The sequence below is a fragment of the Leptosomus discolor genome, chromosome 16 (genome assembly GCF_034619465.1).
Source record: "Leptosomus discolor isolate bLepDis1 chromosome 16, bLepDis1.hap2, whole genome shotgun sequence".
NCBI lineage: Eukaryota > Metazoa > Chordata > Aves > Leptosomiformes > Leptosomidae > Leptosomus > Leptosomus discolor.
In genome coordinates, this window is record NC_141406.1 from 10,783,607 (window position 1) to 10,809,700 (window position 26,094).

The window sequence follows — 26,094 nt, forward strand, 5'->3', positions numbered from 1 at the left end:
TGGTTAGGTGGATGTTAATGGCAGTAGTGATTTTGATCATTTGATTTGAATAAGCAAGAGTTAAGGGACCTTCTTTCAGTCAGTCGATACATGTGAATTCTCCTTTTTATAAGGGATCTGGACCTGATTCTGGAGTAAAGCGTTTGAAGAAACCTCCAGCACAAAATGCTCTTTAAACCAAGGAGCATATATTACCAACTTTCTTTGATTCAACTATGAAGAGAACATCTCTAAACTTAGCAGAAAAAAAATCATTAAAGTTAAAATAACAAGCAAATAACGTGTCTCAGAATAAACATACATGACAGAAGGAGGAGGGAGAGCAAACACAAAACTAAAGACAATTTAGAGTGACAGCCTCTCATGCAGCAGCTTCAAGTAGAATGAGTTATTAGTAGATATTCAGTTTTTCTCCGTAAGGACAGAAGAGAAGGTCATGCTAATAAATGGTTACATTTATGGTAATATTTCCTTGTTAAAGATGGTCTACTTCTTGCTATTACTGTGTATTCTTTTAGATTTATGTTTGTTACCTGGACTGGTCATCATGGGTTATTGCTGCCCTTTCCATCTTTTCAGTCTTTAGAAAGATTCCAGACCAGTTCTGGTGGGGCCCAACCTGAAGATCAGGTTGTGAATGATTAAGTATACATAAAACAGGCTTACTTGTTTTCTTAGTCATAGGGTTGTTTTTGTACATGACCTGTATACTTGTCTGCAAGCAATTTTGTTTGATACTGGTAGTGTTTAAACGATTCCACCTTAGTGAGGTGAAAGAAGTTTTGGAGGCCCAGAGTCGCTAGCTTTTGTTGGCTTTCAGCTCTTTCTATGCAAGTCTGTTGAGAAAAGGATGGCAGTAGTTTGCGTTTTACAAGCACAGGATTAGTGGTTAAGAAGTGTTAAATGCATTATTCCATAGATACGTTATTTAATGTTTTATGAATTCGTATGATGTAGTTTGTCTTTCATCTGGGGATTTTGAAGTACTTACAGACACTAATTAACAAAGTCTTACGGCACATCTGTTTGGTAAGAATTATTATTATCCCCGTTTTGTTCAGAAAGGCACATGATTTCCCCAAGTTTCTGCAATGAGTCAGTGACAGAGCTGAGAATGAAACCTGGATGTTCCACCCACACTATAGCCCTGCTCTGCTGAGTAAACTTACCAGCAAATCTGTAGATTTCTGTAAAACATAGGAAACATTTTCTGTTTTCAGTCATTTCCTGATGAATAAATTAAAACAAAACAAACAAACAAATACAGCAGTTGTATACAGCAGTATGCAACTAGTAGTCACACAGGGTGAAGTGATGAAACAATATTTTGTGAAAAAGACACAGATACTTTTATTGACTGATTAACAGGTGCTTGTAGTTCCCTACAGGAAGATACTAACTATGTCTGACTTGCTCTGCAAATACGCCTCTTATCTCCTTTTATCTCTGGATACAGTGGAGGCAGAAGTCAAGATTTAGGGCTGTCGGGGAGTTGTTCCTGTTGCAGAAAAGTAATCTGCATTTATTACAGTTGCTGAAAGAGGTATTCATTGTTGGTCAGGGAGACTGGTGAAGCAGTGTGGCTTGTAGTACATTGCTTAAAATTCTCTCTTTGTGTTGCTAGCGTTTTGCCTGTTATCCAAATGTAAAGATATTCTTATTTGTTTGTTACATAACAGGATTCAATTGCTCCCCATCCTTAATTGTTAAAGTACTAGTTTATAAGATATGCTTGGGATTGTGTGCAACTCAATCTGATCACTTTAGGGTTCTGTTTATTTTGGAGCTGACCTGAAGATTTCAGGACTGATCTATGATGAGCTAAATTTGTCTCTGACTGTAAATCATTGCTGATGACTTATTCTCTTATCTTGAATAGTACAGGTGTATGCTTTTGGCCTTAAAGTCTTCAAACTGTAATTTGTAAGGATACTATGACTTGGATCTGAATTATGCAGACCTATGACAGGTGATGGATAGGAATGTTAGTTCTGCTGTTACAACCTTAAAAATAAATTTTTTAAAAAAATCTTTATTTGGCTGATAGGGAATTCTCCTTGTTGTAAAAATCCTGCTGAGAATCAAGAAATTGCTGGAGGTTTCTAAGAGATGGTTCTTCCTAAGAAAATAAGGCCAGGATTTGCCTTTTTGATTTAGAAGACAAAGTGTATTCAAAGACTTACATTCTTTTCCTACATGAGCAGTGGCTAGAGTTTAGCATGCTGTCTGCACTGGAAGTTTATTAATGTAATCAGTCAAGCTGAAGATAGTTAAAACGTTGAAGGAATAAGGCTGGCAGCAAGCCTAATCACTGTGCAAAAACAAGCCATACCACAGCAATATTAACCTTCACCGTCTGGAGCATTCTTAGTTTCCCTCTAATGTGCTTATCTAAGCTCGCCAGCAGGACATGCAAGGTAAGGACTTAAAGGAGATGTGGTAGGGTTGTTTTGTTTGTTGATTTTTATTCATGTATTCCAATCTTTGCGCTATGGCTTTCTTGCAGAATCAAAATAGGATGTGCGCTAATCTGCTTTGCGGAAGGTAGAGAGGTGGAAGGTCGGTGTGAAGATTGTGCTCTGATTCCTCTGGTTGTATTGTTCTCTTACTCCAGGAAGAAAAGGCTCGGAAGCAAATCACTTAGAGATAGTGTGGTGCTCCCTTTAACGTACCAGAACTCTGTCCAAACAAGGGCTTCACAACCTATTTACAGACCTCTCAAATCTGTCACAATGGAAGTGAGAATTTCACAGGCTAACTCAGCCTCATTCTTTTCTCTCGCCTATGGCTGTTTCTCTGTTGTTTACAGCACGGCATGGTCTGTTTCATTGGTGTCATATGCATCTTGTCAGCCTGACCTGCTTCTTACTTCCTGCATTTGTGAGTGTCTTATGAATGGGACCATGGAGCAGAGGAGGGTCTGTGGGCAAAAAGATAACTGGGACTGTGGTAGCTAGGAAGGCCTTTGTCAGAGGAATTACACAGGTTGTACATCAGCCAGCAGCAGCAGCCTTGGACTTTGGCCTTACCTGTTAACCTGCCCTGGTTATCTTGCTCTTGTAACCAACCCTTGGAGAGAAGAAGCATCTTTCTCTCTTATGTACATGTGTACAGTCACAAGATGATTGTGGATATTCTGGTAGACAAAGGGTAGTGTCCTGAACTGCTTCAGTACTGACCTACCAGTTGAACCATGAACTTGATGAAGGCTCCTTTTCATCTCTTTTAACACATGTGAAGTCATAGTTTAAATGCTACCCTGACACTTGCACCAGTAGTTAGAAACAAATGATGCTTGTGTAAGAGAGAGAGAAAGCAAAACACTTTTCTAGAAAAGTTTCTATACAAATTCAAGATGGAATTTAAGTTTGTGAAGCTTAGTCAGTCTAGATTGCTTCAGACAGAAGACTTACAGGAACAACTTACCCTGGCAGTGATAAAGAAATAAGATATCCAGGAGAAATTGAATCTGGTTATGAGGAAAAATATTGTAAGCTTCAAGGAATCTTCAAAGTAACCACATTCCTTAAATGATTGAAAGCAGAAAATTGCAATGAATCTCAATTTCATTAACTGGATCAAAGTGGAAGATAGATGTGACCTGCACATCATCAATTCTATCCTTTCGCTTATACAGGTTGCAGATGGAGGCTGGAGAAAAAGCAAATCCTTTAACTAATCTTCATATAACTTAATAGGAAAGTCAAAATAAATTGATTCTCACTTCCTCGGCTTAATTCTGGACCTGTGATAATTTAGTTATTTAACTTGCTTTTATTCAAAGAGCTCCCCTGAAAAAGGGCAAGTGTCAGCAGCTATTATAGGCACAGTTTCACGTGAAATGAAGGTGTAAGCACAGATGTATATGGGGTTCAGGTGATCTGTTAAATGACTCATAAGACAAGGAAGTGGGAGGTCAAGGTAAATTTGCTGTTAAGTCTAGCCAGAGAAAAGACCAGTTACAGCACCATCACAGAGAGACCGTGACAAATGACTGGCGCTCGGGCAGTGTGGTGCTTTAGCAGTAAGTTATGAAAATTAGATGGGGAAAGAAAGCTTAGAAAGAATTAGAAAGAATTTTTGGTATCTGTCTTACAGTGGAGATGAATTATGTCTTAGAAGCGCCCATTTTTCCATCGACTGTAAGAGGACCTGGACAACTAGATCCAGTGTACGTGTTTATATACCTCTAATGATAAATAAAATAATCCCATAATTATTCAATTTTGTAGAAAAATGTGATAAATTTTTAGTGATAAGCACCTTTAATTTCTATAATTGGAATAAATTTTGAAAAATATTTCGTTCTGATAAACACTGATGCATCATTCATAATTTCCATGTAGACAATTCAAAATTCTTATTCTGGAAAACCAGTTGTGTTTACTAAGTGATGGCTAGGACCTGAAGGCTCAAGTCTGATGTTGACACATCTCTCACTAATTTTAGAGTGAACCAGGCCCATTTTATACTCCACAGGCTGAAAATGTCTTTTGATTAGCCCATTAGTGCATGGCCAGAATGACAGATTATTCACCTGTAGAGTGAAAGCTGTGGACTGCGGTGTTTTTGGAATGCAGGAGGAAGCCTGCAGTGCTCAGGTGGCTGTGCTGTAGGGCTAGTCTGTTTGCTAATGTTTTTGGCTGCATATGTAGGCATAGATCCAGCGAGGCTTATGTCAAAGACTTGCATTAGAAAAAAAATGCTTTCGCTCTGCAGGTTCAGTTTCTGTTTTGGCAGATCCTTTTAAACTTGGTCATGAAATCATTTATAATTATCAACAGAGCCCTGATACCAGTTGATCAGTGAATTAACAGTGATACTGCTGTTTCCCACAGAAGTTGTTGAAAGCACTACAGATAGGAGAAGATGGTAAAACCGTGGACTTTACAATACAGATTCAAGATGCTGTTTGTCTAGTGATAGGAGATTCTGATTTTGCCAAGACGATACATTTTCTATTGCCAAAATAGGGATGTCACACTCAGATGGTTTGGCTATTGAAAGACACCAGCTGTTACCAGATGCCTTCTGACTTTTGTTTGGATTTCAGATTTCTTTATAGAGATGAATCTTTAGTTCTTGTCCTGTTCTTTATGTCAAAGGGAGACAGACATTTTCCTGACTGTCATTTTCTCATAAAAAGCCATCTCAAATCCTTTTTAAAGGATTTACATTTTATGTTGATAATTCTTAGGGCTTAAAGGCCTGATTCTCCTTAGACTCCTGGTAGTATCACTCAGGGATAATGCCAGTAAGAGAGATATTAGTTACATGTGTGCTAATGAAAGAAAAATTGGTCTGGCTGATACATAACTGATTTAAATAAGAATTAACAGCCTCATGGAAAAGGTAGCTATTATTTTTGCTAGTGTGCAGTTTCTGCAGAATGATACGGTAGCTTGTCCATACATATTGGTAAAAAATTGAGGTTTAAATGCTTTGATGAGTGGGGATATAGCTGGGACAGCTCTGATCTGTTGTTCGTCTCTTGATGTGTGGACCATGGAATCATCCTTTGTACTTTTATAAAACCTAAATGTGAAGTATGTATTAATATGTGATGTGAATTTTTATATTAAAACAAGTTTTTTAGATGATTTAACATTGGTGGATATCTGGTTTTCATAAAGACTTTTTTTTTTTCTTCTTATTTAGTCAGGAGATTTAGACAGGTTTGTGTTGACAGCTAATGCAGAGCTTCCTTATAGTCTGTGAAAAATAGTTATGGGCACATTTATCACAAGAGTGATTTCTTACATCAGTTTTCCAGTACACAAAAGTTGTCTATATTTGCAGCATGAATAAAATGGAGAAATCATCCAGCCTTATGCTAAATAAGCTATTTCTAATTTGTAAATTAGGTAAATTATTTTATATTCATACTTCATGAAAGGAATACCTCAAAAGATAGAGATGTCACTTGTGTCTTTATGTTAGTTTATACTTGTAATTTTTATATCAGAGTGTTAAAAAAAAATAAAGCAAAAATTTCATACCTCGATTGGTATTTTTCCCAAGAATCACATTTCTTGCTTTTGCCATGGAATTTATTGACATGTTCTGTGATACTCTGGTTTTTGAGATATATAGTTAGGAGTGCTTTTTAGATATAAGATGCTAACACGTGAGTGGTTTGCATCAGGACCTCACGTCCAGAAGGTACCGAAGTAAAATGGCTTTGAATTTATCATAAGAACTTCGACAGCAGACTCTCATATTGAATTTCTGCAGCTAGGTGTTTAACTAATTAAATTCAAGGCAATTTGGCACAGTAGCTAAAAATATGGGAACCCTCAAGACTGCTGTGCTTTGGAAAACTGATGTCAGCTAAAGCAAAAGCCATTAAGAAAATTAGAGTGATAGAGAATTTTTTTAAGTTGAAAGGTCAAACCAATATAATATTGAATGAATAAAGAAGGATGAAATTAAGGCAAGGATATGGGAAGTGCTAAGAGGCTTTTGTAAATATGAGATTCCCAAGTGGAGCTCCCACCAGTACTAGTTTTTGTAACACATGTTATAGGAAGGATAAGTAAGGTATGAATAGATCCTAGGGCTCTCTAATGCCATACCAGGTGTCCTAAACCATACTACTTCTATGTTAAAGTTGTGTGGTAGCCGTATAGGGTTGTTTGGATTTTTTGAAATTTATCTATCATTCTTATTTAAAAAAAAAAACAACAAAACAACCCAAGCTTTAATTACTTTTTGTTACGTTCATTTGGAAGGAAGTAGTTCACTTTGCCAGGTAGCTCAGTTATCAAATCAAAATAAATAATGATTATTTTCTACAATTTTTCCCATTGGTTGGGGTGTGTATTCTATTGCTTATGAAGTGTTTTTCTTGTGTCAACTATCTGTTTGTATTTTATCATTCTGCTGATGTAGACGATGGGATGTTTCTGTTCCAGTGCTGTGATTGCATGCCTGGATAGCCTCCAGTACAGCCTATTATTCTTTCTTTCTTTGAGTTGCAAGTGACAAGTGAGCTCTAATTTTTAAATTTATTTATTAAAAACTCTAAACAACAATCTAACCATTCACAATCAAGACCACCATTCATCCAAGGCTATATCTGTATAATTACCCTCAAGCTAAACTTAGTATTTTCAGTAGTGTTTCCTATTTCCGTTCATAATGGGAATTGTTCAATCTGGCTAAGATTGAAAAGATATTTGAACAGAGATATAAGGAATCAAACACCATCAGTGAGTGGTTTTACTGATATGTGCAATTAGTAATCACTTATATATCATGCCTGGGTTCTTTCAGCTACTGAAATACTTGTACAATCCATCATTGCTATGGTACTTCTGTGGTTCCATGTCAATAGCATAGTTTATTCCCAAAATACTTGGCTTGAACAAATTTTTTCCTCTTTACAAAGAGGCTGAATGAATTATCCAAGATCAGAGGCCGAGTCTTTGGAGCCAGGCAGTACATCTGCATCACCTGAATCCCACTCTTGTGCTCTGATGACAAACATTTCTCACTCATTTATTCTTGATCCTGTGAAAGAGGTGACAGTCACCAAAATACTTTTCATTAGCAGCCTAAACCGATGGAGGAAGCAATACTATTAAAGGTCATAACCTTGTCACAGCTAGGCCAGAAAATGAGTCTTGATCAGAGAGTTTTTGAAAATAAAAATCAAGAGCAGTAGAGGAGTTGATATTTTCCTGATAACCCAGAGCGGTAGGACTACAGACGTCCGTCCCGTTCTCATCCAGAAGAGGGCAGTGGCAATACACCGGTCATTTCATATTACAAAAAATGCATAAGGGTTTCTTTCAAGATGGTAGACCTTGTGGAAGACCTGTCTAAAATATCGAGTACTGAGACAGATTCTTATAACTGAGTTAAAGTGTATTTATAGGAGACAGGTTAGGTGTGTTGTCACCAAAATCAGACCCAGTCAGGAGCCCAGTAATTCATACAAAGTACAGATCCTACTCTATGGAACCTAACGTTAACACTTCTCTGGCATTAACATCTGACCAGGTAGAAGAAGAGTTCACTATTGATATCATCTAATTAGAGCTAGGTAAAATATTGCCTTTTTCCTTCAATCTCATCATTACCCTGTTCTCAATGCAAAAATATTATTCACAAAAATGAATTTAGATAATAAGTTGATTTACTTCAGTAATATTCCGAACTCCTTTTTGTTTGCTTTGAATGACTAATGACATAGGTCATGTTTTATTGAAAATATGCTGACATAAAAGGAAAATTTTATATGTCTTTACATGAATATGTTTTAAATGGATGTTCTAGCTAGGAATGCTGAAATGGCAGTCTTGAAATACTCTCATGCTTCACAAACCCCAAACGGGTAACAAACACTGAATAGAATAATGAATGTTCAAGTAATCATGGTAATGGTATGAGTGGTAATGATGGGTGTGGGAATATAAGGAACATGATACAACATAATTTTAAGAACATAAAATTACTTCAGAGCAAAGGTTCACTTAGTTGAGTACACTTTCTTCATCTGTGATCAACAGTCTGCTTGGACAAAAGTAAGAGTAAGACAAATGCATAGTTGTATTTTTTGTGCATATTCTTCCCATCTCCAACAATTTGCTGCTGAGGAGATTTTCTGAACAAGAGGTGATGCCCATAACAGCTCTTAGTGGTTATTTCACATAGCACGTGCTAAGAAACTTTACACAGCAATCTTTTTCTTAAGCAGTCTCTTGGAAAAGAAAAAAAAAAAAAAAAAGAAGAAAAAAGATAAAATGGCATATATAAACAAAGCTGAACTCATTAATTGGGCTGCTATAAATGTTTACCTCAATTTTTGTCCTGACTGACACTCCAAGTATTAGTGAAGTGTGAGAACTTAACACTTTTTGATGACTTGCTCATGGATGACATGCTTAAGATTATTTACACTGGATCAAGGACTTTGCTTGGTAATGATGCCTTGCACCTTCCTAATCGTGTTCTGTCATTTAATTTATTCTTTTTTTGCTACTATACCAAGAAGTGACATTTGCATGTCTGAATCCTGTGGCACACAAATATTTTCTTTTGAAAGGCCATGAATGTAAAAATTAATTAAAAATTTCATACTGAATTCAATGTGTAATGTGGATCCTCACATAACCTATTGCATTAAAGATTGATACCCTTGTTGCTCTAGTCTGAAATGTATTCAGAAAGCTGGTAGAAATCACTATGCAGCTCCACCAGGTGTCATCAGTGGAAAGTTTTGGGTTGTTGGCTTGTTTAACCAATGAACATATTTTATTACTTGATGCAAAAGAGTTATTTAAGAAGTTGTGATTTTTTCTTTTGAAATCCATTGTATAATTTTCGAATGCAACTGGATTTCAAAAATTTCAGTGTCACAGGGATAATTAGGTAGAGACTATGCAAGTAGTCATCCTTGCTAAAAAGTGGTGGAATGAGCAAGACCAGCAATAGAATATGTTTGATCTCAGCCTGGTGCTCATGAAACTACGTGTTTCTTAAATCTAAGTGAAAATATTCTTTCTCTTCAGATGTTGAAGAAGGAATACTATCAAGCTCACTGTACATATTTTTGATCCAAACACTTTATGTATAATTTATCTTGCAATTACATCCATTTCAAACATCCTGTTTATTGCAAGATAGTTCTTTAAGCACCTTTATCTCAAAATATTATCTCACCTGTATAAGCAGGTGATAATGCTGTCTTTCAGGTGCTGTGGTCTGCAGATCCTCTTTTTTTGGAGTAATGCTGGGGCTGGGGATTTGTGTGCCTGGAAGGTTATTTACTAAATGACCAAAGTGGAAATACTCTCCATTGTGTGTTTGGACCATATTTGGGCTTGCGGAAAGGAAGGGAGCACAGATAAAGGATGGCAGAGTGGACCATGGGCATAGTGCACCTTGCTGGTATGTTGTAGGCTGGTCACCTTGGTTCGTATTATCTGGGTATTTGTGTAGGAAGAAAGACATGGACCTGCTTGAGCAGATCCAGAGGAGGGTCATGAAGATGCTCAGGGGGCTGAAGCACCTGCCCTGTGAGGACAGGCTGAGAGAGTTGGGGTTGTTCAGCCTGGAGAAGAGAAGCTCCAGGGAGACCTTAGAGTGGCCTTCAGTGCTGAAAGGGGGCTACAGGAAAGGTGGGGAGGGACTCTTGATCAGGGAGGGTAGTGACAGGACAAAGGGTAACGGTTTCAAACTGAACGAGGGGAGATTCAGATTGTATGTAAGAAAGAAATTCTTCCCTGTGAGGGTGGTGAGACACTGGCACAGGTTGCCCAGAGCAGCTGTGGCTGCCCCCTCCCTGGCAGTGTTCAAGGACAGGTTGTATGGGGCTTGGAGCAACCTGGTGTAGTGGAAGGTGTCCCTGCCCATGGCAGGGGGGTTGGAACCGGATGGTGTTGAAGGTCCCTTCCAACTCAACCCATCTATGATTCTGTGATTCTCATGGTACCAAATAGAATAAATTGCTTGAAAAGAATGTTTAATAAACTGGATTTCAAACTAGAGGGACAAGTATAAATTTAGTTTAATTAAAGGCACTAAAATCAGGCAGGAAGGAAGATTATCTAGTAAGAACCCTTAATCTCCTGGGAGATAACTGTTGCTAGTAGGAAGCCCAGTTAATAGATGCGGCAGGGCCTGGAATGTTTTTGTTTGCTCTCTCAACTTGGTCATGTATGCAGCTGTTCCTCCCCCCCCTGCCTTTTTCTTTCTGTTTCATTAAAAAATATTCACAAAACTGAAACACATTTCCATCTACTCCTGATGGTGCTGCATCATTTGAAACTATTTTTTTCACCAGTTTTCAGTGGCTGGTAAGAGTTTGAATTTCTCTTCTGTGTCGCTGTCCCATGACAGACCCCAAAACCAACAGGTTTCAGGTCACCTTCTTACATATCCTGATTCAGAAATGATTTAAATGCCATGTTAGTACAGCTTTCCTTCACCCAAATTTTCCTTTGGTGGAATATCTCCCAAGTCATGAATATTTGCAGACTTTCCTGTATTGTACTTGCAGAGCTCTCTTGCAGCTCTCAAACTGCAATTACAACTCTCCCTTATAAATATTTAAATGGAAGCTCAGCTTTCAGACAGAGTACACCAGTGACAAAGATCAAGCTTTCTGACCTTTTGTTAATTTGCTCAGTGAAATAGGATTCCCTTGGTCTCATTTTTTGTATTTAAGAGAAGAAATTTGCATGCTGAGAAGCACTTCTTATTTTTATTGCTAATTTACTTTTGGTACATTTATTCTAATAGAACTTAAATAAAAAAGTCACTAGAAATTTTATCAGTTATTCATGAAAATATGAAATATAGAATTTAAGTAAAAAAAATTTAGGCTCTTTATCAAGAAATGACAAGAAACTTCTGTTATACCATGATAAATAAAAAAATTTTCAGTAAACAAAACAGAAGCAGATATGTGTCTAGACCAACAGGAAAATTTTCTATTCAAATTTTTTTTGGTTTCATAGTCCTCTGCATAGGGCTGATTAGTGTTTCATAGCCCTTTCTGAGAGATCAGTTCCTGCTTAGCACATCAGAAAACTAAGAAGTAATTTATAAGCAAAGAGTAAAGTAACAATAGCTGCTTACTTCACAGATGGAAAAGGGCAAATTTTGTGTTTGGGATGGCAAGAGTTTTGCCCTTATCAAGAAACAGTTTGATGAGAGCCTGACAACAAGTTTTGGTAATAACAGAGATTTAGAGGGGCAGGAGGCAGGTTAAAAAAATTACTCAGTGTGTGTGATGTAAAGTAGAAAGAAATGGCAAAAATAGCTCCCAAGTTGTCAGATCTAATGATTCTGAAGATATGGCTGTGTTATCTGCAATGTTGCAATAAGGAAGGAACATAAATTAGCTTCTTGCTCTCTTCTTTGAGAGAGAGAAGGAAAAAAAAAAGATTTGGGTAGAGCTAGTTAAAGATAACGGAAGGACAGAGGCTATTCCTGGTCATTCCAATCTCCTCTTTCACTGAAGGTCATTGAAGACCAGCAGCTTTCCCTTATGCCCAGTTAGAAAGTGTCAAATACTTAAAAGTTCATCTTAGGAGACAGAGCCTCTCATGTGGCTGATCACACGCCCATCAGATAAGAAAGATTCTGCAGGTTAATGGAGAATATTTTAATTTTTCTTTGGTACAGTACCATTTTTGCAAAAGGATTATTAATCTTTTCTATTAAAATATCAAGCAGTAAAAATTATATTCTCTGATAGTCAATTATGGTATTAGATGTTGAGCAATTCTGTGTTGACATGCTTCGCTTTAGATCCAATAGGTATTTCTCACCATGCTTACGTGTTAGTGCATTTCTGGAGTGAACATTTAGCTAGCAAGTCCACTGATAGTCATTCAGAGATAGTGCTTTTTCTTGAAAAGAAGGCTGATATTTGCTGCATATGCGCCTTCAAGGGACGTGAGTTTGCAAGTATTAGCAGAGAGCTGCTTTAAAAAAAATTATATCTGATCTGATAAATATGAACAATGGTTTTGTTTAAATCAGAATGTTGTCTTTTTTATTTGAAACAGTAATTTGTTAAAAAAGAATACATCTCCTTGCGTAGGTGTTGTAGAGACACAAGGGTCTGCAAAAAAATGAGATTAAGTTTGGGCTTTCCTGGTCAAAAGATTGAGGTCAGGATTTACATACAGCAGCATGATTTTTGGAGTGTGTCTGTAATAGGTTTGAAATGCCAAAAACATTAGCAATGCAAATATTCTTTAAGCCAATGTGTATCAGAAAATTGAAGTGCTTAAGTCTTCACACCTGATGCAGCCAAGGGCATACACAATACCAAATCAATCTGAACTTCAGGGAATGTTGAGGATCGTAGTGAACAGAAATTCGTGTAAGATACATGTTGGGATCTTTTCAACCTGACGACATCAGTCAGTGGCTCAAATATTTACTCCTTCTAAAAATTGGAATTGCATTTTACTGCAAACTGTGTAAAAGGAAAGTGTATGTTTTCATTCATTAATGACAAGCCCTTCAAGGTATGAATATTGGCACTTTAATGATTTAATAACATTAACAGAAAAAAAATGCCAATACAAATATGTATGTGTATCTGTATAGAATATGTTAACGAGTGGGGTGAATGAATCTGAATGATCTTCCCAGTACAGAATGGTTAAAAAGGGCAGCTTTCAAAGAAAGCAGCGTATTTATTTCATGGCTAACATGCCACAAACTGCAAAGCATTTTGCTCTGGAAAGAACCACAAATCAAACTATGATAACGGTAAAGCACGAAGTTGGAAAATCTCAGTTACTGCTTTGGAAATGAAATTATGTATTCTGAAAAATATAACACCCGCATACCCTGGAAAGTGAATATCTCAGATATAAAACAGAATAATTATACAGAAGTACAGAATGGACTTTCTGCTCCCATTGTAACAAATTGGTGAAAATTCATACAAGTATTTGTGTGTATAGGTACAGCTCTCAGTGAGAAAAGGAGAGGCTTATATAAAGCTTTTTTATATAGGAGTATAGGGAGATTTAGTACGTCTGAACAGTTTACAACTGTTTTCTTTGCCAAACAGCACCTACTGATTGTTTCAGATTCGGAAGCAGTAATTTCTATGAGTGAATTTGAACTTGGAGACATCCTGAAAATAGTTTTGCCTAAATCTAGCTGCGCCTCTCTGATCCATTTACCTTAAGCAGCTAAGCTTCCTATATTACATTACCTATTTTGCGATTGACATTCCCTGTCTCAATATTGATTCGTGTTTTCCACGTCAGGACAGGATGTCTAAGTGTACGATAAAAGTGTGATGTAAAAATTCCAGTGTATCCTCACAGTACCTAGATAAAAGATGTGCCATCTAAACCTTGCTTTTGGAGCAACTAGAAAACTGACCAAGCTACAGATTCTGAAAACTGGCAGAAAGCTGAACAATGATGTATGCAAATGTAATCCCTAATTCACTGGATTTTCAGGAACTGCAGAATCAAAAATTTATCAGTCAAGGTTTTGTAAAACCTAGCTAAAATTTTTATTTTCATTGTATTTGTTAGGAGTTTATTATGGGTATCTACAAGGATTCTTGGAGTAGAGGTTAAGACCAGACAAATATTGTGAAAGCTCTTGTGTTGGCCTTATAGTTTTGCAAGTTGTTCTTTGTTTCTTATTTCGTATGGAGCCATAAATGAATGGACATAGCTATAAAGTTGATTAAAGAAGGGACTTAATTAAAGGTTGTAATTAAACTAGTGGAGGAAATTACAATGGAATTGAAAATTTGAAATGAGCCTGTGTGATGTAAAGGCTAATGGTGTTAAGGCAGTAATCTCTATGAAATAATTGATTCTGTAGCCATTAGTCTTTTCTAAGGAGATCAAGGATGTGGTGGCACAATCTTGCTAATTAATTTGCTTTGTGACTTTGAAATACGAAGTAATAGTACAAAACTGGGGATTGTTTAGTACACCAGAAAGCTCTCAAATTGTAGGGCAAATATCATCAAAGTATTTCCATATTCTCAGTTGTAATAAGGATGAAGGTTAATATTTGACTTAATACTAGAAAACTAAAACAGACATATATTGCATGGTTTAGCCTTACCGATGGAGAGTCATCAGGAGATGGATTCTCTGGATGGCATTTGAATATGTTGTGTGAGGACTTCGTACTAACCATTACTGGCACTGCTGGTGTGTGGACCATTTCGAAGAACATTAGCGCAGCGCCTTTCAAAATTTTATTTTCATACTAAATTGAGCCCTTGCCCGTTGAGTATCAACGTTGAGCAAAAAAAAAAAAAAAAAGGAAAAAGGAAAAGAATGCAAGAGTGATGAAATAAAATTATTTTCATTCCTTCTTGAAGAAACATCAGTTGTTACTACCACAGTGATGCAGAGGTTCTCTTAAGTCGTTGCTTTCTCAGGCGAGACACTGTTTCTTCCCCCTCCCCTCAGATTTCTTCATGACAGCTCCATGTTTTCAGTGAACTTTATACTGACAATTCTCACCTACACAACAACTATTGGAGCACCTGCGTCATGTTCCACCCTAGATTCTAATATGACAGGAAATATCGTCTCTTTTCTTGCAGTCGAATGCTGGTCTTAGAGTGCAAGATCAGGGGAGGAGTGCAACAGAAGAGCAAAATAAATTCGGAGTAGAGAAATTAGGTCTGCAGTGTTGTGGTTAACAAGTTCAAAAATGGTAGTCTAGGAATCATGAAATGTCATGTTGTTTCACTTGTTGAGTCCTTCAGTTAACAGCAAGTGTCTTCTTGCAGGGCAGTAATAATTTCTCAAGTTATTAAAAGCTTTCTTCCTCAAACAGTAATTTTCATAATTCCTCAAGGTTTGCTTCTTATGAGGTACTACTATTTTAAAAACTTATTGCTGTTGTAGAAAGCTTGGTACCTCTTGTCCAACCTCTCCCCTGTTCCTCAGCTGTATTCCTGTGTCAGTGGCTGTGTAGATCAGCCGATTTGGATAAGATTTGGTGGCAATGCAGAATTGTAATCCCTTGTCTTTTTTTTTTTTTTTTTTTTTTTCAGTAGAGAAGTAAAACATGTAGTAAGATTCCAAAGTAAATGAAATGTTTTTTTCTGCTAGCAAGACTCTTTGAGGAGTAATGTGTGTTTATGTGTGTCATTTGTAAAGGTGGTTGCCTGCAGCCAAATCACTGCACTGTGACCCTGTCAGATGTGATAAACTACACGAGGTCAGGCATAGGCCAGTGATGTGGTAGGAAACTAAGGAACCATCTCTAGAAGCTGCAGGCAGTTGTGCTGAAAAAAAGTTATAGCATTTTATGTTTCCTTGCAGTTTAATTTTTGGATCAGCTCTTTGTTGTAGATCTAGGAGGAACAGAGGGAGGTTCTGGAAATAGTGATGGTGTTGCCTTTTAGGTAAGATGGAGTACCCCATCGTTGGGGTTTTTTTTAGGTCATAAAGATCATATTAGTTTTTGTACATAGTGTAGAGCTATTTCAATGTCACAATGGTTTCAGTTTTTCTTGGTGGTGAAAATACGCAGGCAGATGTAAAATTCCACAATTTTTCAATTTTTAAAAAAATGCCATATGTGAACTAGTATGGACAAACAGAGATTGTAAGCTTGTTGAGGCATGCGATATGTTTCTGTGCTGTGAGTAGTACAGCGTGCCATGTCCCTTGACTGACACTCTGCAATATTGTGTTGCATTACCACAATACAGATAATGAATTTGTTCTCTGTGGTATTTTTAATTTTAAAAATCAGGAGGCATTTCCACAGTGCTGTTAGTCCATGGTTTGCCTTGTTGTTACCTACTTAGACTTAATAGGACAGTAATAAATTGTAATAAATTAATTATAGACAGTAAATAAAATACATTGTCTTACTTAGCATGTGTATTAAACCTATCTACCTCTTCACACATGCATGCACCCACACAGAGTATAGACCTGCATAATTATTATACATTGTAATAGTGCTGATTATTTCACTAATGCTGAATATTTCTGCAACAGAGGCAGAAGAAAAAGGGCATGTATTAAAAGCAGTGGCATGTCAGGGTAATCCTTTCAATTTAACAGGAAAGATTGAAATGTGTTTTGTGAAGGATTTACTGAAGTATTTTACATTACAAACACATTTCAGAACTGCTTCAGCAGAATAATAACTTTATAATTGTTGACATTTAGCCTTCTGTGTTGAATGTTATTGTCTTTACTTGGCTACTGATTCTTCAATCACAATGCATTTGTCATTTGCAATATAATATCAAAGTCAATGGCTGAATTATTTTTAATGTATAGTTACAGATTGCAGAATATATGACACGATGACAGAGTCTTTCAAATTAATTTCCAAAACACTGTTTCACAACTCTGTCAAGTAAGGAATACTAGTGTAATTTTGTTTTGTAGCTGTATTGTTTTATCTTCAAAGTTGGTAAAGTATTTATACCTCACCAATCAGAAAAAGTTTATCTGTCATAAAATACATTGAAGGTTGTAATCTTCATGAAATACTATTCTAGACTTCAGTGTGACTTACGGTTTTAAGGAAACTTTAATGAAGGTGTGACCTTGTAGATGCTTCTTGGAATTGGAATTCAGATTTAGACCCCTACCGTTTGCTGACATCTGTGTCTTGTTGATTTCAGCTTGAAAAGAAATATGTAAACTGATAAAGACTTAAATCTCCAATGGACCATGATAAAAAGTCATCTTACACTTTTATATATCAATACTCTGTATCACTATATTATGAAATAGCATAATAACTAAGTAATGTTAAAGTTTAAGATACACCAATGCGATTTCTGGGACTCGCCCATTGCTCTTGCCTCTTACTGCTTTCTGGAGGTCAGTCACTCTAAAATATTAGGGTTTCAGAATTGTTCCTTATGATGGTGTCTGCTTTCAGTTAATAGCCAGTAATGAACCATATGTATTTAATCCCTTTGAGATTATACCATGAGTAAGTGTAAGCAAAAGGTTTTGCATACGGATGGGGTGAGGAAGAAGATTAAATTAATTTTTGGAATACTTGCAGAAAGATCAGCTATGAAAGCAACACCAAGAAAGATTTTTAAATGAATACAGTAAAGGACAGGAAACGTTGGAAGGCAAAATTCCTAAGAAAATGTCTGTCAGGGAAGTGTCCATGGCCAGTCAGCTGAACACAAGGAGAGAGTCTATTTAGATTTATTTAAATAGTAAACCCCCCCATATTTTCGTCTCCTTACTCATCTTTTATAACCACCTGTTTTCATGTTGTCCATTTGAATGGCCTTCAGAAGTTCCCCCTGTTTAGTGGGAGTTTCCTGGTGTTGTAGCAGTCATACAGTGTGCAATACCATGCCTAGCACACTTGTGAACTGAGGTGATGCCTGACCTCAAAAATTTATACCTCCCATGGGCCTAGAGGGAAAATGGATTAATTATTTGTGAAATAATTCCTGTTTCAAACTGCTGTCAAGTGCAAACAGAACAGTAAACTAGATAACCGCAAATCCAGTTGAGGATCATGTTATAAAGTCCAGGGCTTCATGCTGGTGGGACAGAGAAAGAGCTGGAACATCTTTTCTCCTCCTTCCTATGACAGAGATAAGTCTTGGTTTTAAATTAGAATGAAGATACCAAAATATCAAAGCCCCAAATCGGAGGATGAAACTTAAAAGGAGCCATGTCCAGGGTCCAAAAAAACCCTGAGGGAATGCACACACCCCAACTCAGCATCTATTTTTATATATTTGTTCCTTATTTATAATGGAGGTGATGTGAAAATGAATGTAAAAACAGACTTATTTGCCAATTATGAGCATAACTCCTCCGGATTCTGTTTCCTTTGTAAGCCATTACTGTGGTCTTTTGGCTCCAAAACGAGCTGTTAAGCAGTAGCCAACAGTAACTTTAGTATGTCCCGTGTCCTCGCATGCTCTGCCTTCTAGGTGATTTTCCTAGAATGACCCTTTCCATTCTTGGGCTGACTTTCTTGTTGTGTGTATGCTATAGCAGTGATCTCTGGAAAAGGTGTTTATAAGGGGTCAATTATTCTTGCTGTTTCTGTTACCTGAAACTTTCCTGAGTGAAAACTCTATCATGAGTATTACCATAAGTGTATGGCTCTAAGAGGTCTTTTCTTACCTGCATTTATAATAATACCTTAAATACTAGAGCTGTAAACTTACAGAACTCCAGTTGACTCCTTGTCATTTATACTTCAGAAAGCCTAGAATTTCAGAGGAATGATAACAGCTCTGTTTGAAAAGCTGATTGCAAATGCTGTGCTTGAATACTGAGCCTTGAGCACTTTAGAAACTGTCCTGTTCCAGCATACCTGCAGCTGTGAGCTTCCATTTTCAAGGCCTGTGCCCATAAAACATCCTACTGCCCATTGACACAATCCTTGCTGCAAAATGTTACTGTTACAGCTGTGAATGTGCTGCACTTTTTTTGTTTATGTTTTTAGGAAATAATGCTGTCTCTCAAAAACGAACTTTGGTAAACTCATACTGCATGAAGTGACTTCCCAAAACATATTTTTCTCTAACAAAAGGCTTTGTTATTATGAAACAGAGTTCTTTAGCAGTCAGCTTGCACCTTAATGAGTCATTCAGATAAACAGGTTCCAGTGAAGATTGAATTACGATCCTATTCAGCTGACACAACGCAACCACTAGTTCTTCTCAGGAAACTCATGAATAAGTAAAAGATCCTGTGCTTCCAGGCCCAAGCCTGACAGAAACGTAAGGTTGCATGCTCTTCAGTGTGATTTCCCATGTCCTACAAGCACAGCCTTGATGTCGCCATCAGAATTAGATCGGTGCTGATGAAGACATCAAACATTATGTAAGTAAAGACATTTAAAAATAGATGGAAATGTGGGGGTATGAGTGGAAGTATCTGTCATTAACTCTGAACAATCTGTTAGGCAATAACCTCTGATATTTAGCTTGTGCATAGAGGGTGCAATTCATAGCCTTGCCATTTGTGTGTGAAGGGACACTACCGAAAGTTATTTTCAGAATTCCATTTTAGTGAAGAATGAGTTTTAATGTCTCTGGAAAAACTTATTCATACTTATCATCTATCAAGACCAATATATGTCAGCTCTCCTTTGTTGTTGCGTTATGGGTTTTCGCATGAATTCAGACTCGAGAGTGTTGTGCTACACACATGTAACCACAAGACTTATTGCTCTGAGAAGTTCACAGTTTAGCAGATGATACAAGATTAATAAGACAGAAAAAAGAAGTGGAAGGAAGTCATGGAACAACGCTGGTGGGGATGAGAGTAACCTTGGTGTGTCACCTGGCTGAGTATTACTTAGTTTTCATAGGTACCGAAGCAGCTGAGATTTTTAAGGACAATTTGTTACCTTTGGCAAATGCTCATAGGGAAGCTTTTCTTGGGCTTAAGGAAGAAACGCAGAGATGCTTGTGAGAAAATGGGGCTATTGAGGGATGAAAGGTGGAACTGTTGGCTGAACAGAGGTGGGAACTGATAGCTTGATAGTTTTTAACAGGACGTAGACAGGACAAGATCTAAGTGCTGTTTACTCGGTGGAAGGAAGCTGTTGTCGTATTTGCCCTGCTGACTGCACAGAACAGCATGTTGGATCCCGAGCACACTACACAGTGTAGGCTGCATTTGAGCGTTTCTGAAATTCTTTCCTACCTTCTCTTAGTGTAGCTGAAATGAAGCCATCTCTGCAAAGACGGGGGCTCATCTGAATTTAATTTGCTGCACTTAATAAGCAAATCTTTCTGCTAATTTTTTTTTATTTTCTAGTTTTTGAAATGCAACAGGATTTATTTCTAAAACTGTTCTTTCAAGAGCTCTAACATCTTTGCACACAGTTATTTTGACCTAAATATTACAGAAAGAGGGATGTGAAGACAGAGCATGTGGTTTAGAGTTGTGAAGACTTCACTCAAAAGTGATGACACAGTGAATGTTCTTACAGAAATTAACTGCAAAACACCTTCTGGTTTCTGCAGGAGTATGTCTGTGTGGTGGGTTGACCCTGGCTGGATGCCAGGTGCCCACCAAAGCCAGTGTCACTCCCTCTCCTAAGCTGGACAGGGGAGAGAAAATATAACTAAAGGCTTGTGGGTCGAAATAAGGAGAGAGAGAGATCACGCAGCAATTACCATGACAGGCAAAACAGACTTGACTGGGGGAAATTAACTTAATTTATTACCAATCAGATCAGAGTAGGGTAATGACAAAATATAAACTACATCTTACACCTTCCCCCTCACCCCTTCCTTCTTTCTGGGCTCAATTTTACCCCGATTTTCTCTACCTCCTCTCCCTGAGCAGCACAAGGGGATGGGGAATGGGGGTTGCGGTCAGTTCATCACACGTTGTCTCTGCCACTCCTTCCTCCTCAGGGTGAGGACTCCTCACACTCTCTCCCTGATAAAGCATGGGGTCCCTCCCTTGGGAGACAGTCCTCCATGAACCTCTCCAATGTGAGTCCTTCGCCACGGGCTACAGTTACTCAAGAACTGCTCCAGCCTGGGTCCCTTCCACAGAGAGCAGTCCTTCAGGAACAGACTGCTCCAGCATGGGTCCCCCATGGGGTCAAAGTCCTGCCAGCAAACCTGCTCCAGTGTGGGCTCCTCTCTCCATGGGTCCACAGGTCCTGCCAGGAGCCTGCTCCAGCATGGGCTTCCCGTGGGGTCACAGCCTCTTTTGGGCATCCACCTGCTCCAGCATGGGGTCCTCCATGAGCTGCAGGTGGTTATATGCTCCACCATGGACCTCCATGGACTGCAGGGGAATCTCTGCTCCAGCACCTGAAGCACCTCCTTGCCCTTCCTCTTCACTGACCTTGGTGTCTTCAGAGTTGTTTCTTCCACATATTCTCACTCCTCTCTCTGAATACAGTTGCTGCTGTGCAGTTCCCTCATCCCCCCCGCCCCCCAGCCCCAACTTCTTCAACATGTTACCACAGAGGCGCTACCACCATTGCTGATGGGCTCGGCCTTGGGCAGTGGTGGGTCTGTCTTGAAGCCGGCTGGCACTGGCTCTATTTGACATAAGGGAAGTTTCTAGCAGCTTCTCCCAGAAGCCAGACCTGTAGCCTGCCCACTACCAGAACCTTACCACACAAACCCAGTACAGTCTGATACTGATTTCAGCTTATAGAGTCTTCCAACTAGAAAAACACTAAAGGAAGATAAAATCAGATGTGCCATGGTAAAATTTATTAAAAAGGTAGTTATGGAAAGGTCAACAAAGGTGCTGAGGACCTCAGATTGATAAATCTTTTCATTTGCAGGCAGAAAATAATCCAATCGATTAGAGAAATTGATCTCTATGAAACACATGATTAAAGTACATGACACCCTTCAGAGGAAGTTAGAAAGTAGTTGAGAGTAGTGTTTATATGAGGAAGTGAATAAACATAATACTCTGTGTTATTAAGTACTTATGGGTGTGCTGTAGCCTTACTATTTATTTATTTATTTTAGGTGTTTTGTGCTATAGTCCTGCCTAGGAATCTCATTCAAAAATCAGGTACTCACTGAACAGAGTCCTGATTTAGTGACAAGATGCAATACAAAAGCACAGATGAGTAAATGAGTGTCTCAGTATACTTTATCTTTTGTATTTAGTCTTAAAAGTGTGAAATTCTGAAAAAAAAGTGATCCTTGCACATGTATTTCTTCTATTCTTTTGATCAATGCACCTAATACTGATCAATACTCAGCCTTTTCAATGTCTGGCTGTGACAAGCAATACACAGTACGTGTTTTGTTTCAAGGGATGGCTTGTAAATAGTTGTATATATATCTACTGTCCTCATACACTGCTCAAATGCGTTATGTTCTGCATCTTTTGGAAGTTTTGAATTGTAGTCTTAGAGGGAATTTAACCACACTAGTAGAATTTTCGTTCTTGCACATATTTGCATGCTATCCTTCCAGTCAATTCATTCTATCACTTGAATTATAGCTGTGCAAATTAAGTCTTAAAAATCGTAGGTTTTTTGTGACAGACTACAGCTGCTCCTTATGTAATGGAAACAGCCCCCTATTCACTACTGTCCATGAAATGGACAGTCACAGAGGTGTCTGTATATGTGATCATCTTAGTGATTTGCTAAGCTGCTTCTCAGAACGGGAAGAACAAGTTAATTGTATGTCATGCTTGACTTTACATCAAACTTTGATTCATTTAAAACTGTCAATGCTGATGTTATGTTACATTATTTTTTAAATCCTTTTTTTTTTTTTTTTTTTTTTTTTTCCCCACCATTTTTCATGTTTCCTGAGGAAGTAGCTTAAAATGCATATGATTCATACTGGCTGCAGGTGGTATTAAAATTGATTGACTTATGGAGTAAGGAAGGGAAGCTAATTTTGCCTGAGGGGAAAGTTGCTTTACTGGATCTTTTCTTGAGTTTCAAAGCTAATCTATAAACAATCAGGATCTTACACAAAGATCAGAGGGAGTTTTTCCATCAGTTTCAGTGACTTTGGGTTGTGCCTATCCCAATAATTTACAGTCTCTATTGCGTCATTTTCCAAATGGTGTGTGATTGTTGGCCTGAACAGAAAATGCTAAGCAAAGGGTTAAGTCATTTTGAACTATACCGAACTCAGGACCTTATGCTCTGCAGAAATACGTGCATTTCAAATTAAATTACATGAAAATGTAGTGTATTTGACGTGGTTGTTCCCAAACTTTCTTTAAAAAGGAATTTGAGAATGTTGATGTCACTGACTCTGCCCAAAAAAATTTGAAATATCAAACCTAATGATCCCTCTTAAGCTAGGGAACACTGTGAGTTGTGTGGGTGAGGAGGCAAAAAAACCTCAGGATTCCTAATGGTTTTTTGTGTAAGCTTTGCTGGAACTTTTTTGTTAATACGAACTATTCTGACACACTTGTAAATTCTACTGATAAATATTAATCAGAATTTTTCTGCTTAGTTCTGTGTCCCTACATTTTATGGAGAAAATATTAAGCCTGGAATTTTTCATTTACCCTTTGAAGTTAATTTCCTGTAAGGGACCAATGACCACACTATTTAAGTCTTATTTTGGAAGTTTGATGTTGATCGTCAATCTTGTTGTGTGCCCTGACAAAATGTTTATTCAGCAAGGTTGAATTTATTAATTTAGATTGGCTTCTGTTATATGTAATGTATATTTAACCATCGTTTTCAAGCAGATTTTGGTGGCACATACAATGAAAAACATGTTAATGAAACGAACAAGTTCTAGTCAGCTAGTACAAATGCAGTTTTAAAAAACTGGTCACTTGACTTTTGTTTTATTCTACACAGTTTGGAAATGATCCATCATGTCTGCAGCCTGCAACATCACAGAAATTATTTGATCAGACCCAGTTTTTAGAAGAGACCCAGATTTCCAAGTCTCATGTCACCACCTTAAATCAAGAGCATCATCACTGGCAGTTTTTAGTAAGTCCTGTCTTTGTTTTTGCTGTTTTATGGCAACTGATGAATTTAAAGAGAAGTCTAGTTTTGCAGTTCGTGCTACTTCTTTTGTTTGTTTGTGATTTTTTGTTTGCATGTGCACTAACATCAGGAGTTTGGGGTTTTCTATGGGAGAGTGTTTGGGAGAAGGAGGGTTTAGCTCCACAATCCTTTAGCAATAGATTTTGTATTGATAGCTTAGAATCTTGTAGTATGGTACTAGTACTCAAATAATATACATAAGTACTTGGGCCATAATTTAAGCATGAAATGAGTTTAATAAACAAAAATGTGATAAAAATAGTAATTCTAATGCTTTCTTCTGGGTACATGAATACCAAAGTGCAGGATCCAGTGCTTAATGGTTACGATCAGCACATTCCAATCTGTTTTGGTGTACACATCCTGACACTCGGTTCTGAAAGTCAGCAGATGTTTTCCAGCTGTATTTCTGTGTGTTTGCACACGTTCTAATTTTCAGTCACCTTTTGCATTCAGAGAAGAACCCTTTAGAAGGATCCTTTGAATAGAAAAGCTATAGGATAATGTTGGTGTACCTGAAGACAACTTCCAGAGAGGAATATGTATGTCAGTGAGTTGCCTTGAATTCTTCCTTTTAGATAAAATACTTTCACTTAAGTACAAAGACATTTGAATACATAGATGGACAAGTATCTGTTTCCTTTTAAAATCAGAGGTGTAGATGGAACACTATGTTTTGTTTCCTATAACTAACAGCTGTTGTATCTGCTTTTGCTTTCAGTATACCAAGGAATTTACTTCTTTTTGGACTGTGAAATTATAATGGGTGTGATTTCTTTTTTTTTTCTTTTCTTTTTTCTTTTTTTTTTTAACTTGGCAATGAAAACAAAAATATTGTGAAGAAGGAAGACAATCTTTTTGAAATTGTGGAGAAACTAGATTGAATTAGTTGTCTTGAGTTGAATTTTGGAGTAGATTTTTCAGTAGTGAATGAAGTTCCGTGAGTAGAGGAGGAGATCTACTGTGTACAGGGTTATTCTCTAAAAACTTGCCAATTGCCCAAGATGCCTAAACCGTAATTTCACAGATGTCCTTTTAATAGAAGCGCCTGCTTAATCAAGCTACTTCTCCCCCTGCCTGCCCAAGCATTGTTTTAGCACAGATCAGCTCCTCATACAGTTCCTTCTACAGCTGCAGAAGCAGTTGTAATGGCACATTTGGAAAGCGTAGCATGCCTGGGGGGAGTGAGCAACGGGCAGGTGACTGGTCTTGTGCTACTGCTGTCAGAAACAAATCCGAGCACTTAGTAGTGCATAATACTGGGGCATGAGAATCCTTGTATGAACTTCTAGAATGGCAGAAACTGTCTATATTTTATCTATCATTTCAGAAACACTGAAAAAAACCTACAACTGACTCGATTCAATAATGATATCGAGCAAATAATATTGATAAGTTTGGAACTGTACATTTCCTTTATATGGTGTTTATTATTTAGTCCTAGTAGAAGAACAGTTACTTCTGAATGGAAAGAAATGTCGAAACTTTGTGACTTGTCTGTCATCTGTTAGCAGCATGTTTTTTGCCAATAACTGAAGCAAATTGTGGTAAAATCTTGTTCTTTCTTTATCAAGGGTAAAGCATCTGAAATTGTGTTCAGAAATACTAGTTCAAGATGAAGTAGCATAAGCCATTTCTGTTGTTTGACTTCAGATTTAACTGAAACAGAGTAAACTACAAGTTTCAGAGACGTTTAGATATAAACTTCAAGGCTTTATTTCTCAACATTATGCTATTTTACAGAGAAATATTCTTTTCAAATGAGATAGAATAACATTACTCTCCAGTGCTAAAACAATTATACTTTTTAAATTCAGTTTACAAAGCAAAATCTCAAAGTTGCAATGTGCTCCCTAGATCTCTTTATGTCCCAACATCGGCAGCTATTGCTCTGAATTCTACTTGCCAAAGATACAAATGATTTTATTAGTCCTCAGGTACTCTTTATTTTAGCAAATATGTTTACTACGGTGGTACTTCCTTGAGTAAATGTAATTAATGATTACATTTGTAATTTACATCCTTGTAAATAATGATTAGCTTGGACGTTTTCTCCACAAAAACAGGGGGTCAGGTGTTCAGATATGATTAGTGAGCTTATTACTCTTCAGAGAACACCGAAGAGTAACGTTTCCTAACGGGTGA

The 26,094-nt window shown here is 37.5% G+C and overlaps 1 protein-coding gene across 2 annotated transcripts in view; it reads left to right on the forward strand.

Moving 5' to 3' along the window:
* RIMBP2 (RIMS binding protein 2) overlaps positions 1 to 26,094 on the forward strand; it is a 146,686-nt gene that overhangs the window by 14,971 nt on the left and 105,621 nt on the right. The window contains exon 2 of one of the 2 annotated variants that reach the window (XM_086474078.1): positions 23,755 to 23,892. In XM_086474078.1, coding sequence (XP_086330204.1) covers positions 23,755 to 23,892 — 138 coding nt within the window. Of the gene's footprint in view, positions 1 to 23,754; positions 23,893 to 26,094 lie in introns of those variants that run through there. The other variant, XM_086474077.1, reaches the window with a different exon arrangement.